The 12,023-nt window shown below is 40.7% G+C and overlaps 1 protein-coding gene across 2 annotated transcripts in view; it reads right to left on the bottom strand.

Annotated features, from left to right (window-relative positions):
• LRBA (LPS responsive beige-like anchor protein) overlaps positions 1–12,023 on the bottom strand; it is a 1,198,938-nt gene that overhangs the window by 96,711 nt on the left and 1,090,204 nt on the right. For both annotated transcript variants that reach the window (XM_082258080.1, XM_082258079.1), the window contains exon 48: positions 11,534–11,623. In XM_082258080.1, coding sequence (XP_082114206.1) covers positions 11,534–11,623 — 90 coding nt within the window. The remainder of the gene's footprint in view (positions 1–11,533; positions 11,624–12,023) is intronic.

Consider the following 12,023-nt stretch of genomic DNA (forward strand, 5'->3'; position numbering starts at 1 on the left):
GAGCTGCGTCTGTCAATGAACGTTAGAGAAAACATGCATGGTTTTTCCAAATTAAGCAAATTGCAATGTATGGTGCATTGCTTTTGTGTGTTAGGGTGCCATTGAAAATAGAAGCATGTACCAGGTATAATGTGCATTGCCGCGTGTTAGTGCTCACACAGATGTGAAGGAGCCTTAAGACTGGCAGGGTGGGAGGGGCTAGGCACTACACTAAGTGTAACTGCACCAAAGCTGAAATTAACATTAACGCTGAACTCTTTGACACCAACTTTAACCAGTTGGCGACGAGGGCATGCAAATATGTGGCCTCTCAGCAGCCGGGCCTTGGTGCCAATACAGTTGTGCCACAGCTGACCAGCGGCTAACGATTATGTGACCTCATGTTTTCCGATCATGTGACCCCCATGACAGCCAATCATATGGACAAAAGCCCCACCCCCCCGCATTTTAAAGCCATTAAAGGGGGCGGCAGGAGCTGGTGCCAAGGGGTTCATAAACATGCAGGCATACTATGAGTTAAGGCCAACAAGGTGCATAGCATCTCGTAGACTTATCTCTAATTTAGATCTGACAGTTTTATGGCACTCCTGGGTTTTGAAAGGAGAGGTGCTGTGTCCTCACATACACAGCATCCTTGCCCGCCCTTCCCCTCTGCTGCCCGATGCCCGGCTATGATACCCGTCTTTTGTCTGCACATGCAGTTAAAAAATGATTTAATAAAACTTTTATGGAAAAAAAAAAAAACAAATTGAGAGGATCATTGCTCTTCAAACCAACAAAACACTAAAATACCAACTTTCAGAAATATTTCTTCATCTAAATTAGCAAACCCAGCTCGATCATTTAACCTCAAAGAGAATCTAAGTTCTGGAATATTAGACAATTATTTCTGCCAAGTGCATTGTGTAATTAAAGTGTTGGAGGAAGTTTAAGAAAACTTCAGTACTGTGGATAAATTCAAAGACTCTGTACAGAGTTCAACTGCAAAAAAGTTCAAACCAGAACCATGCTATAACATCAAAGGAAGTTGAATATTTTTTCCTTCCCTATTCAGTCCTGAAAAACTCAGTTAAAGGCCAATTAAAGTGCACAAGGCACTGTGTAAATATCCCAGAATAGACATATTACTTTTAAAATAAGCATAGCACAAAATACGCCAGCACCTGCTTATAATAAGCTAAAAGAGATTCTCACAATAAATAGTAAATTTCAATTTTACAAATTGAGTACATTTTCAAAATTAGGCACTTCTGCCTTTGTTTTAAAAGGATTTCCCCCCATAGAGCAGACCTGTGGGATACATGAGGAGTGGTAAAAAGACTGGTCTTCGGGGCCTAAGTCACAGTACATAGGGGCATGTCACATAGCCAACTGAACTATACAGCAGATACTTGGCATCCAGCCAGCAGAAAGGTAAGCCTGAAGAACTGGCAGACAAGGTGGTCCATGACAACTAGCTCGAATGCACAGCTCTGGGTACAGGATAATGGGCAAAGTACCCATACTCCCCAGGAATAAAATGCAGGTAGCTCCATTTAAGTCATTAGTTCATAATTTCATTATTGACATTTACTGTTTAAATTCAGAACCTCTTGAAAAGACAGAGCACATCATCATGCAGGCAAGATAGAATGACAAACTCAAGAAATCGGAAAACTGTTGAAAACACAAGATGGTTAATTATAGGAAACATATGCATGCTAGAACTCGGAAATGTAACAAATACAATTTAAAAAGTGACCTTCGGAACTTAATTTACATAAAAATGGAAATACTATAGCCTAAAAAGCATATTTTAAAATATATTGTACCTTATATAGTCACATTGAAATAACTATTTCAGTTTAAACTTAGACATTTTAAAAATATAGAAAATTAAGCCAATTCAAAAATGCGGCTAAATCAAAGCCTAATATTACTCTGCCCTGTAATTACACAGAATATTTGTAAACTTTTTTTAAAAAAACTAAAAAGCTATTAAAAACGATATTTGCATTTTTATTATCAGCCCATTTTAAAAAGTTATTAAGAGTACTTACAAAAACATATTGCACCATGAAATCCTGTTTGTACTCTTTGCACAAAGGTGTAAATAAAGGCAACTAATAAGCTATCTAGACACCCTTCTGAGCAAGTGGCTAAAAGCCAATCAATATTATGAGTTAATTCTCCCTGGATGCTCATTCAATTAAAGGTGTCAGTAATGCCTCATCTGATGTGGCCTCAATTAAATCCAGCTATCTGATAGTGTGAAGGCACAAGGGGATTCAACAACAGCAGCAGAACCAGACAAATAGGCAGCCTTTATGTGGCTGCTAATTACTACACCTGGTGTATATTATGGCTGGTGCACTTAACAGCGCGAGATGGCTTTAATTTCTGCTGTGAAAATAAAAATGTGCACACAATAGCCCAGAGGAAAGAAACAACATTATGAGCCAACATGAAACCCTGAACAACAGCAAAATGCAAAGCAAATGTGTTTGCCATTTTTATTGGTATTACTTCTAACTAATAATTGTTTTTTTTTTTTTTTAAGGGTGCGAGTTATTGTTTCTACATAGGAAAAAATCCATATTCAAAAATACAATGCTGTGCATATGCTCTTCCAATAGGCAGACAGTTACACAGTCTGTGTTTAGGAAGGTTTTCTGCATGGTCCCATAACATTGGTTACGGAACAACTTGTGTGACCTGGTGCTAAAAAGAAGCTAAATAGAATAAAGGAGCACTGGTGACTTACAAGAGAATATAACAATTTTTTTGTTGTTTTTTTTAATTTCGGAGTCCCTATAAGGGCTCTTTCACACAGGCAGACTGTCCCCCCACGCATCCCTATGGGGCATCGGATGTCAGCGGAGACATGTCCGCTGACATCCGATCCGTCAAATCTGGACGGATGGAAACCCTATTATCAATCCGTCCAGCGGATCGGATGGTGATCGGATGGGAATGGACCGACGGTCCGTTCCCATCCGATTTCCCCCATAGAGATGCATGGGGAACTGACAGCTGTGTCTCCGCACACAGCGCGGAGACACAGCTGTCATCCTTCTGCTCAGCGGGGGATCGGCAGATCGATCCCCCGCTGAGAAAAACGGAGTCCGTCCGACGGACGGAGTGTGTGAAAGAGGCCTTAGGGAGTTTTTACTCCCCTCTTGTTCTGGTAACCACACAGAATGTAAGCTCACCCCAAGTAGATGGAGGAAATACAGACATGACAAAAGTTCTTGCCCTTCCTCACTTTCCTTAAAAAAAAAACATGATTTATTACTGCCTTTGCCTGCCTAATTTTGATCACTTTCTGTATCGGTGACCATCCACAAAGTGAGTGAAGAGCAATAAAAACCTGACAGAGAATATAACTTTTCCACACTTTGAGTGTGTTTTAATAATAATACAGTATTACTGGCAACTGGTACTGGACCTTAATCAGTGTTAATTATAGCACACTATTTTTTAGGTTGTGAATAAAAACACCACACAAAATGCATAAGCGTTTGTATGCATTGCTGTTATTATTATGATAAAGATGGACTGCTTAATGGTAAAAAAAAACTATACTAAGTACTGACTTCTGAACCTGTGAAGGTTCTCATTTATACAGCTCATGGTATATAGCTTCCCCCTAGTTTGTAGATGCGATAACTTTTGCGCAAACCAATCAATATACACTTATTGGGATTTTTTTACCAAAAATATGTGTCAGAATACATATCAGTCTGAAATGATGAAAAAATTTGCACAGAGCAGCCTGGATCCTCCTCTTCTCGGGTCCCTCGTTCCTACTCCTGGCCCCTCCTTCCTATCAAGTGCCCCCACAGCAAGAAGCTTGCTATGGGGGCACCAGAGTCAAGACATGGAGCTGCCGTTCGGTCTGGCCCCTCTCTCCCGTTTGGCTCACTGACTGTGATTGACAGCCGCGGGAGCCAATGGCGCTGCCGCCGCCGCCGTATCTCAGCCAATCAGGAGGAAGAGTCCCAGGGCGGCCAAGGGACTCTGGGACATCGCTGCACAGAGAGGGGGAAAATGTATGTATTAGGGGTGCTGGGGGGGCGGCTTCACACAGAAGGCTTTTTATCTTAATACACAGAATGAATTAAGATAAAAAAAAAACCTTCCTGACTTTACAACTCCTTTAACTTAGAAAATGTGATAAAAATGCACAATCATGTGCAATGAAAATGATAAAAATGTATTTTTGCCTGCGCATGGTTGGATTATAGAAGTCTTCACCCCATTCACTATGCTAAGGAAAAAATCCTTTGCAAAGTAAAACAGTAAAAAATTCCTCTATGCTGATGTGAACTATCAAGATCCCCATGATAGTTGACAGTCTTTCTAGTGTACCTATACTTATGATGTCCTAAAACTGTCATTGTCATCAGTAGCAGATTGCTCAAGAATCATGTAGGTAGGTTTAATTTTGGAAGCCACAAAATGTAGAGTTTTCATTTAAATCCCAGCTTTCTAAATGAATGTGGCACTTAATCCCACCTCCTTCCTCTCCAATTCGTAGTGAAAGTTCATCTCATTGGTCAAAAGTAAAATAAAATTTGGAAAGTAAAGGGACATGTTAGACTGCTGCTAAATTATACCCTCATTGAACAAAGATCAGTGAATAGAGCTGCTCTGCAAGTGCCCAAATGGTTGCAGTGCATTAGTGTGGGTTTAAAGCAAGCCTGTTAAATGTTCTCTGAACAGTGATTTAAATGCTGACTTCCCTTCAGAGATCACAGCACATATATACGAGTCCTTTATTTATTTTTTATTATTTTTAACCATTTCGATTTTTATAGAATTGTATTTAATGTATTGATTTTTTTTTTTTTTGGGGGGCTTTGGTGAAATGGTCTGTTTAGACCCATGATTTTTCACTTTTGAGACAGAGAAAGGGCCTAAGGACAGATATTACCAAGTCCCTTTCTCTGAAGCCTCAGAGAAGTGAATGAATGGGAAGTGCTCTGTGACATTAACAAATGGAAGCATAGCAAACAGTTTACTACGCTTCAACTATGAATGGACACAGGAGCGATCAGTACAGATTACTTACTGTGTTCATCCAGGAAAAGAAGGGGCCGATAAGTGACATCTTTACTCTGCTCTCCATCCTGAAAAGATCCATGTGCCCCCAGCAGCTGCTGGTGGGAGAGGAGAGTGGAGGAAAGGGGAGAAGCTGGAAGCGCTGCGGGGAAGGGGGGCCAGACAGCGGGTGGAAGGGACAGATAATAGAAGCGATTCCACCTGCTGCGCAGCCAGAGGGAGAAAGTCGGCAACGCTGCAGGGGGATCTAAGGCAGCTGGCAGTGCTGCAGGAGGATCCAAGAGTTGCAAGGCTGTACAGCCCACCGTCCTGCTCAGCGGGTGCCTGGGCCCCCTTTTTAAATAATGGGAAAGGGGGGCTGGCCGTCCTGCCTTATCGTCAGCCCTGGGTGAAAGACAGCATGTTGAATGAAGTCCTGCAGCAACTATCATTTAACTGCATGCAAAATGTGTTTCAGTAATTTTACAAATAGCATGTTTAAAAGCTGACAAACATATCCATGTACTCAGCACATCCTGTGTACACAGTATTTACATTTTCAGCCTGACTTTAATTAAATTAAAGTCAGTGAACAATTCGTTTGCATTTAGGGGCATTTTGTGACTTGTGTGTATTTTAAACTAAACTTAGACTTTATGTACATAGGGAGTTTGATTTTCTACTCTGAAATCCTTTTTCTCCTGGCAGGAATAGGCGGCCTAAAAAATGCAGCCAAAGCTGTGTACTACATATGCGTTTTGAGCATTTGAGCATTAATGGATTCCATTGACCAGAACTTTAATTTATTCTGGGCAGACTGAATGCTCAAGTGCTAAACATGTCTAACATTCAAGCACATTTAGACCTTTTTACGTTTTCTCCTGAATGCGCTGGTAATTTTTTATGCCTGTAAAATGTTCCTTTTCTAATATGCCTGTAAACACCTGTGTGTGCATAAGCTAACCTAGAGGTGTGTTTACAGGCAGATGAAATAAAACTGCCAAACGCCTGTAAAAGCGAATATTTTAAGCCCTGTTTGCATGAGCCCTGAATCATAACTGGAAATTAGCATGTATATATATATATATATATATATATATATATATATATATATATATATATATATGAATTGTGCAAGCAGTCAGAGATCACTTATGTCTTTTAGATCTCTGAATGGATAGAGAAATTTTAAAATATATAGGACTGCATTTATATAAATTCATTCATCAAACCCAAATCATTTTGAAAGAAAAATTTTCAATGCAGTTATAGTCCATTGGGTTTCCCACATCAATAAATGATTCAAGTTTAAATACTCCATCGATGGGCTGTACTCTTCCAGCAGCTAGTTATATGAAATTAGCAGTTGCAATGGTATTTTAAACACAACTAGACAACTCTGCAAAATAACTTGAGCCCCATGTATAAATCCAGAGTCCCACACACAGGTTAACAAGCAAGGGAAACTGAGCAAGTGTGGCAGACAGCCAATGCGTGTAAATGTGTCATCTACTCGTAATCCTCTACACACCACCCAGGAATTCTTGTCTTGCCATTTAGAGCCAAGAAAGACATAATCGCCTTTTAAATTTGACCTATTTAAACACAATTTCCACAACTTTCTGTCAACCAGACATATGTTCTATTATATCCTGAAGTCACCCTCTCATTGTACCTTTGTGGAAACCTGTGTGTATTTTATAAATATCACACAAGGATATAGTTTTCCTCACAATTTAAATAAGGACATTAACAAAGTATATATGGCTATGTGAACATAAAATGCTTGTTTCCTGCAATCCAATACTTGTTTATGTGCTCTAAAACTAAGGACTGACCGATTATCAGTGAGGCCGGTTATCTGGGGTTGATATTTACTTTTTTTGAAGTATCGGTATCAGTCACAAACTTGCTAATATGACCGATGTTGCTTCAAGTGGTTGTACAGGAGTGATGCCCGCAGCTACAGGCATCACCCTGGTACCGTTTTTTAGAGCCGACGGTTGGTTTTCTTGTAGTAACCAATGTGGCTAAACAGCCGCTTGGCTGTTATTACAAGCAGTGGGAGGGGACGTCCCTCCTCCACCCACTGCCGCTCCTATTGGGTCTCCTTTGACACTTGGAGGCCCGAGCAACCAGCCGGCTGGCCAAAGACCCGAACAAAGCCAGAATCGGCTCTGATGTAATCCAGAAGCAATGTCATGACATCACTTCTGGTTACTGGAGCCCTAAAGGCGCCAGATTTTAAATAAATGACAGCATTACAAACAGCCAAAACTTGGTGTTTTTAACGCTTTTAAGTGCAGAGGAAGGGTTTGGGGTCCTATAAATCCCTCCATAAAGAGTATCTGTCACTGCCTATTACTGTCACAAGGGATGTTTACATTCCTTGTGACAGCAATAAAAGTGATAAAAAAATGATTGTTTTGATGAGCATATAGATAAATAAATGTCACCCAAATGAGAAGAAAAAAAAAAAAATCAGGCACTTATACAAATTTGAACCCGTACTTCTCTGGTCTCCCAGATAGTAATGACATAATAACATTTGTTAGTGGACCAGTTTTGACAATTATTGACTGCACACTTGGTTTGTGATGACCAGCTCAGCAGTCTAGCTAATAATATTTTTTTCAGTTTATTGTAGCTTTAAGAGGAAGTTATTATAAATTTGTATTGATAGCCTCACCCGTCCCCATATTATAAAACAATTTGGTGCCTAAAAATGATGAATAGCTTAATACTTATCTAAACCTAAGAAGAACAAAAACAGAATATGACATAATGCAGCTTACCAGCCCTTAGATGGGGTGCCTGCATTTGTTTTAAGACTTTTATTCCTGATACATCTGATTATCTATCCTGCCAGTAGCACACTTCCTTGCTTAGGGTGACAATACTCACTTATTTTACGGTTAATATCATATGTGCAGTTATTATCCTTAAAGCATATTTCTACTTTTGCAGTCAAATTTGAGAAAATCCCACTTACATTTACACTGATGTGGTTTCAAATGCAACATGGTTTGCGCTGAATCACATAACGTAACTGTGTTTCCAATGTTTCCCATTCACATCAATGTGCAAAGCTGTATGCAGCTTTGGGGAAGGATCCTGTGCTACTTTGGTGTGATGCAGTGCGATTTGTGGTCCATAGACGTCAATGGAAATACATCAAAATCACGTCTACACATGCATTTTTTATGCAATTCTGTATGCAATTTGTACTAGTTTGGAGCCAGCACCCACCATAGTCCTAACACCCAATGACTCATCCTTGCTGTGAGGAGGTTGTTAAGGAGCCTGCAATTACCAGTGGCCAACAAAGAGTCATCCCTGCTCTCTCAGCAGCAGGTGATTTCCTGCTGACAGCAGAATGTAAACAAAAGAGTTGGTCCAAACAAACTATTTATTTTACTAAGTGCTGCACTGGCTCTAAGCACTGTATGTACTGCATGTAGCTTCAGCTACATACAGTACACGGTGCTGGGTTTCAGCTGTGGAACAGAGACTTCCTGTCTCTCACCTGGAACAATGCAGAGTATGTCTGAGTGACACTCAGCCATTCATAGGCAGCTTTGCATTCTGTGAATACACACATTCTTCTGATTAGCTGAGGAAGAGAGGCAGGCTGATGACATCACACTCTCTAACTCAGCCAATCAGAGGAAGCTTTTTATTCATTTACAGAATACAAAGCAGAGGTCAAAGTTTCTGCCTCAAAACCAGAACCCAGCACTGGGTACTGTATGTTGCTGAACCACTTAGTAAAAAAAATAATCTGTCTGGACCAACTTGGTCCAAACAAACTTTTTAAAGAAAACCTGGAGATCCGCTGTAAATAAAATAAAAATGCCCCCCCCCCCCCCCAATGTAAATCAATCATCAATCATGGTGAATGCCGGCTGGTCCCCCCCGCATGAAGAAGAAACATTGCCCGCCAAACATGACCACTTCTGTTGCTTGACAGTTGCCAAATAATAGCAAGTAAACAAAGGGGCAGGGTCTCCAAATTATGCAATTGAGATCCTGCCCTATGACGTCATGGAGGGGGTCTCCATGGGACATCATAGGGGTGGGGGTCACCTGTTGACATCACCGTGTGACCCGTCCATCTGGTAACTTAGCGGCAGGGGAAGTGGTGCAGTCATTTACCGAGTGTCAAGCGACAGGAGCAGTTGTGTTTGACAGATGGCTTTTTTTTTTTAGGGGGTCAGCGGCCAGTGTTTATTGTGACCGACTATGGATTTACATGGGTTTTTTTTTTTATATAAAGGACTTGTCACACTTGTCTTGTGTTTTTATTTAGTTTTGACATTTTTTTTGGTGAATGAGAAGGGGTACTCATTCACATGGAGGGGGCCATGACCTTGGGGTCCCCTTTAAAGGAGGCTTTCAGATTCTGCTAACCCTTCAACCACCAGGCCAGGGTTGTGAAGCAGAAGCCCTTGTACTCAGATAAGGGTCTGGTACAGATTTTAGAGAGGGGGACCCCCACACTTTTTTTTTTTTAATACCAGCTCTTTTGACTACATTCTGCTGACAGCAACACTGAGCAGAGAATAGTGATAGTCATCAGCTCTCTGCTCTGCCCCTCCAGCACTTGCTGGAGTGCCAGGCTGTGGAGGGGGGTGGGAGCAGATATCTCAGCCTCTCAGTGGTATGCTGAGAGACTAAGCCTGCTGCTGGGTCAGGAATTCTTAAAGTCAGGATCCTTGCAGAGCCGAGACTGGCTCTGTGATGTTAGCGTCAGCAGGCTTTAGTCTGCTGTCGGCTGAATATGGGTCACAGGAGTGCAGAAATAAGAAAAAGCTTTGCCATACATTTCCCTTTTAACCACTTAAGCCCCGGAAGATTTTACCCCCTTCCTGACCAGGGTTTTTTTTGCGATTTTTTACTGCGTGATTTTAACGGACAATTGTGCGGTCGTGCGACGCTGTACCTAAACTAATTTCAGGTCCTTTTTTTCCCCACAAACAGAGCTTTCTTTTGGTGGTATTTGATCACCTGTGTGATTTTTTGATCATGCGCTATAAACAGAAAGAGAGCGTAAATTTTGCAAAAATAACAATATTTTTCACTTTTTTTTATATGAAATTCCCCGCAAAAAAAATGTAAAAATCTAAATTTTTTATCATTTTCGGCCAATTTGTTTTATGCTACATATGTTTGGTAAAAAAAAAAAAAATCGCAAAAAGCGTATTTTGATTGGTTTGCTCAAAAGTTATCGCGTTTACTAACAAAGGGAACGATTTTTGTCATTTTTGGTGTTTTTTTTTAAACGAGTAATGGCGGCGATCTGCGATTTTTTTTTGCGGTACTGCGACATTGCGGCGGACAGATCGGACCCTTGACTGACATTTTTGACACTTTTGGGGGTACCAGTGATATTACTGCAGTAATCAGTGCTATACATATGCACTGTTACTGTAAAAATGACACTGGCAGGGAAGGGGTTAACTGTATTGGAGAGGGAGGGGTTAAGTGTGTCCTAGGGGCACCGTCTGATCTCCATTTTTACACAGGGGAGAATGACAGGCGGCTTGTTTACATTAGCCGCCCGCCTTTCTCCCGCTCTACTGACGATCGTAGTGTGACCGGCGGACATCGGGTCCGCCGGTCACATGCCCGGACTCCTCTGTGAACGAGCCTCAGCGGGCGTACGCCTCAGCAGGTGCGCGCTCGCCCGCTATTGGCTCAAAACCCGGTGACAGGCTTGCGACGTAGACCTACGTCACTCTGCCTGGCTGGGGCTGACTGTCGCAGTAAATATACTGTGCACAGTCGGCAAGCGGTTAATTGATTGGGTTTTAGGTAGTGACCGACCGATATAGTTTTTTCAGGGCCGATATCGATACCGATTTTCCAGCCACCCTTCAGGCCGATATTCTGTACATTTAAAGTTTTCATTTTTACACTGTCCTTTTAAATTATTTTTTTCCAGTTTCATTCTGCCAGCCACAACCAATATGTAGGTATTTGTGCTGTACAGAGTTATAAAATCTACTATTCTACCTATGAAGTACTCTGCATCAAAGATGTAATAAAACTTAATCAGTGGAACTAGAGAGGTTTGCCCAATTCCTCATCTGCAGCTTTTGCCATTTTTTTTAAGCATGCCATCGAGTGTATCTACGAGCTACAGGTAGAACTTTTGTATAAGGAACAGGGATTCAAATGAAATGAAAGAATGTTTCATAACATAAGAATTCTGATTTCTTTAAACAGCAAAATGCTTATGAACACTAACTGATGAGACAGTGTAGTTTCAATAAAATAGCATTGCTTTTTAAGATCTTAATTGATTAGAATAAATGCTAATATAAAGGTCCATAAGATATTGTTAAAATAAAATCTCATATAAAATATCCTCTAACCATGCAGTATACCAATGCAAGATCGTATACCAATTATTATCTACTGATATAGCATTTTTGCCACTAGGCCCTTTACAGCAAATGTAGTAATTACATTTCAGTATCAGCTTGGACTCTCTGCAAAATCTACTTACCACCTGCATTGCTGAGCTCCTGGGAGGATGTGGCTCTATTAACAGCTGTGATGGGGTCTGTCCAAAACTTCGGATCTGGGCCTCCACACCCTAAAAAATGATTACAAATTTAGAGTAAAAAACAAGTTTCAGTGAGACGAATATGAGTTGTAATAAGCAATTAACAGTTTGTTAATCCCGGCTGGTACCATATCCAAAACGAATCCATATAATTTTGGAGCCAAGTCCTGCACTTGGCACAGCTATTTCTGGTGAAGTCATTTTAGGAGCTTACATATTCTTTTCATGAGAAAACTCTCCATGCCGCTGTGTGATATTAAGCAGAAACAGGCTGTGATATTACAATCAGAAATCATGTGTTTTGCCTGGATTGCTGATGATTACCTCAGCTATGCATAACTCGGCAGATAAACTTCATCACACTGTTAATAAAACAAAGGAACTTCATGCAAAGCCTTAGAAAACACTTAAACAGCAGTCATGGTGGGAA

The sequence above is a fragment of the Pelophylax lessonae genome, assembly GCF_965119305.1.
Source record: "Pelophylax lessonae genome assembly, chromosome: 1".
Lineage (NCBI taxonomy): Eukaryota > Metazoa > Chordata > Amphibia > Anura > Ranidae > Pelophylax > Pelophylax lessonae.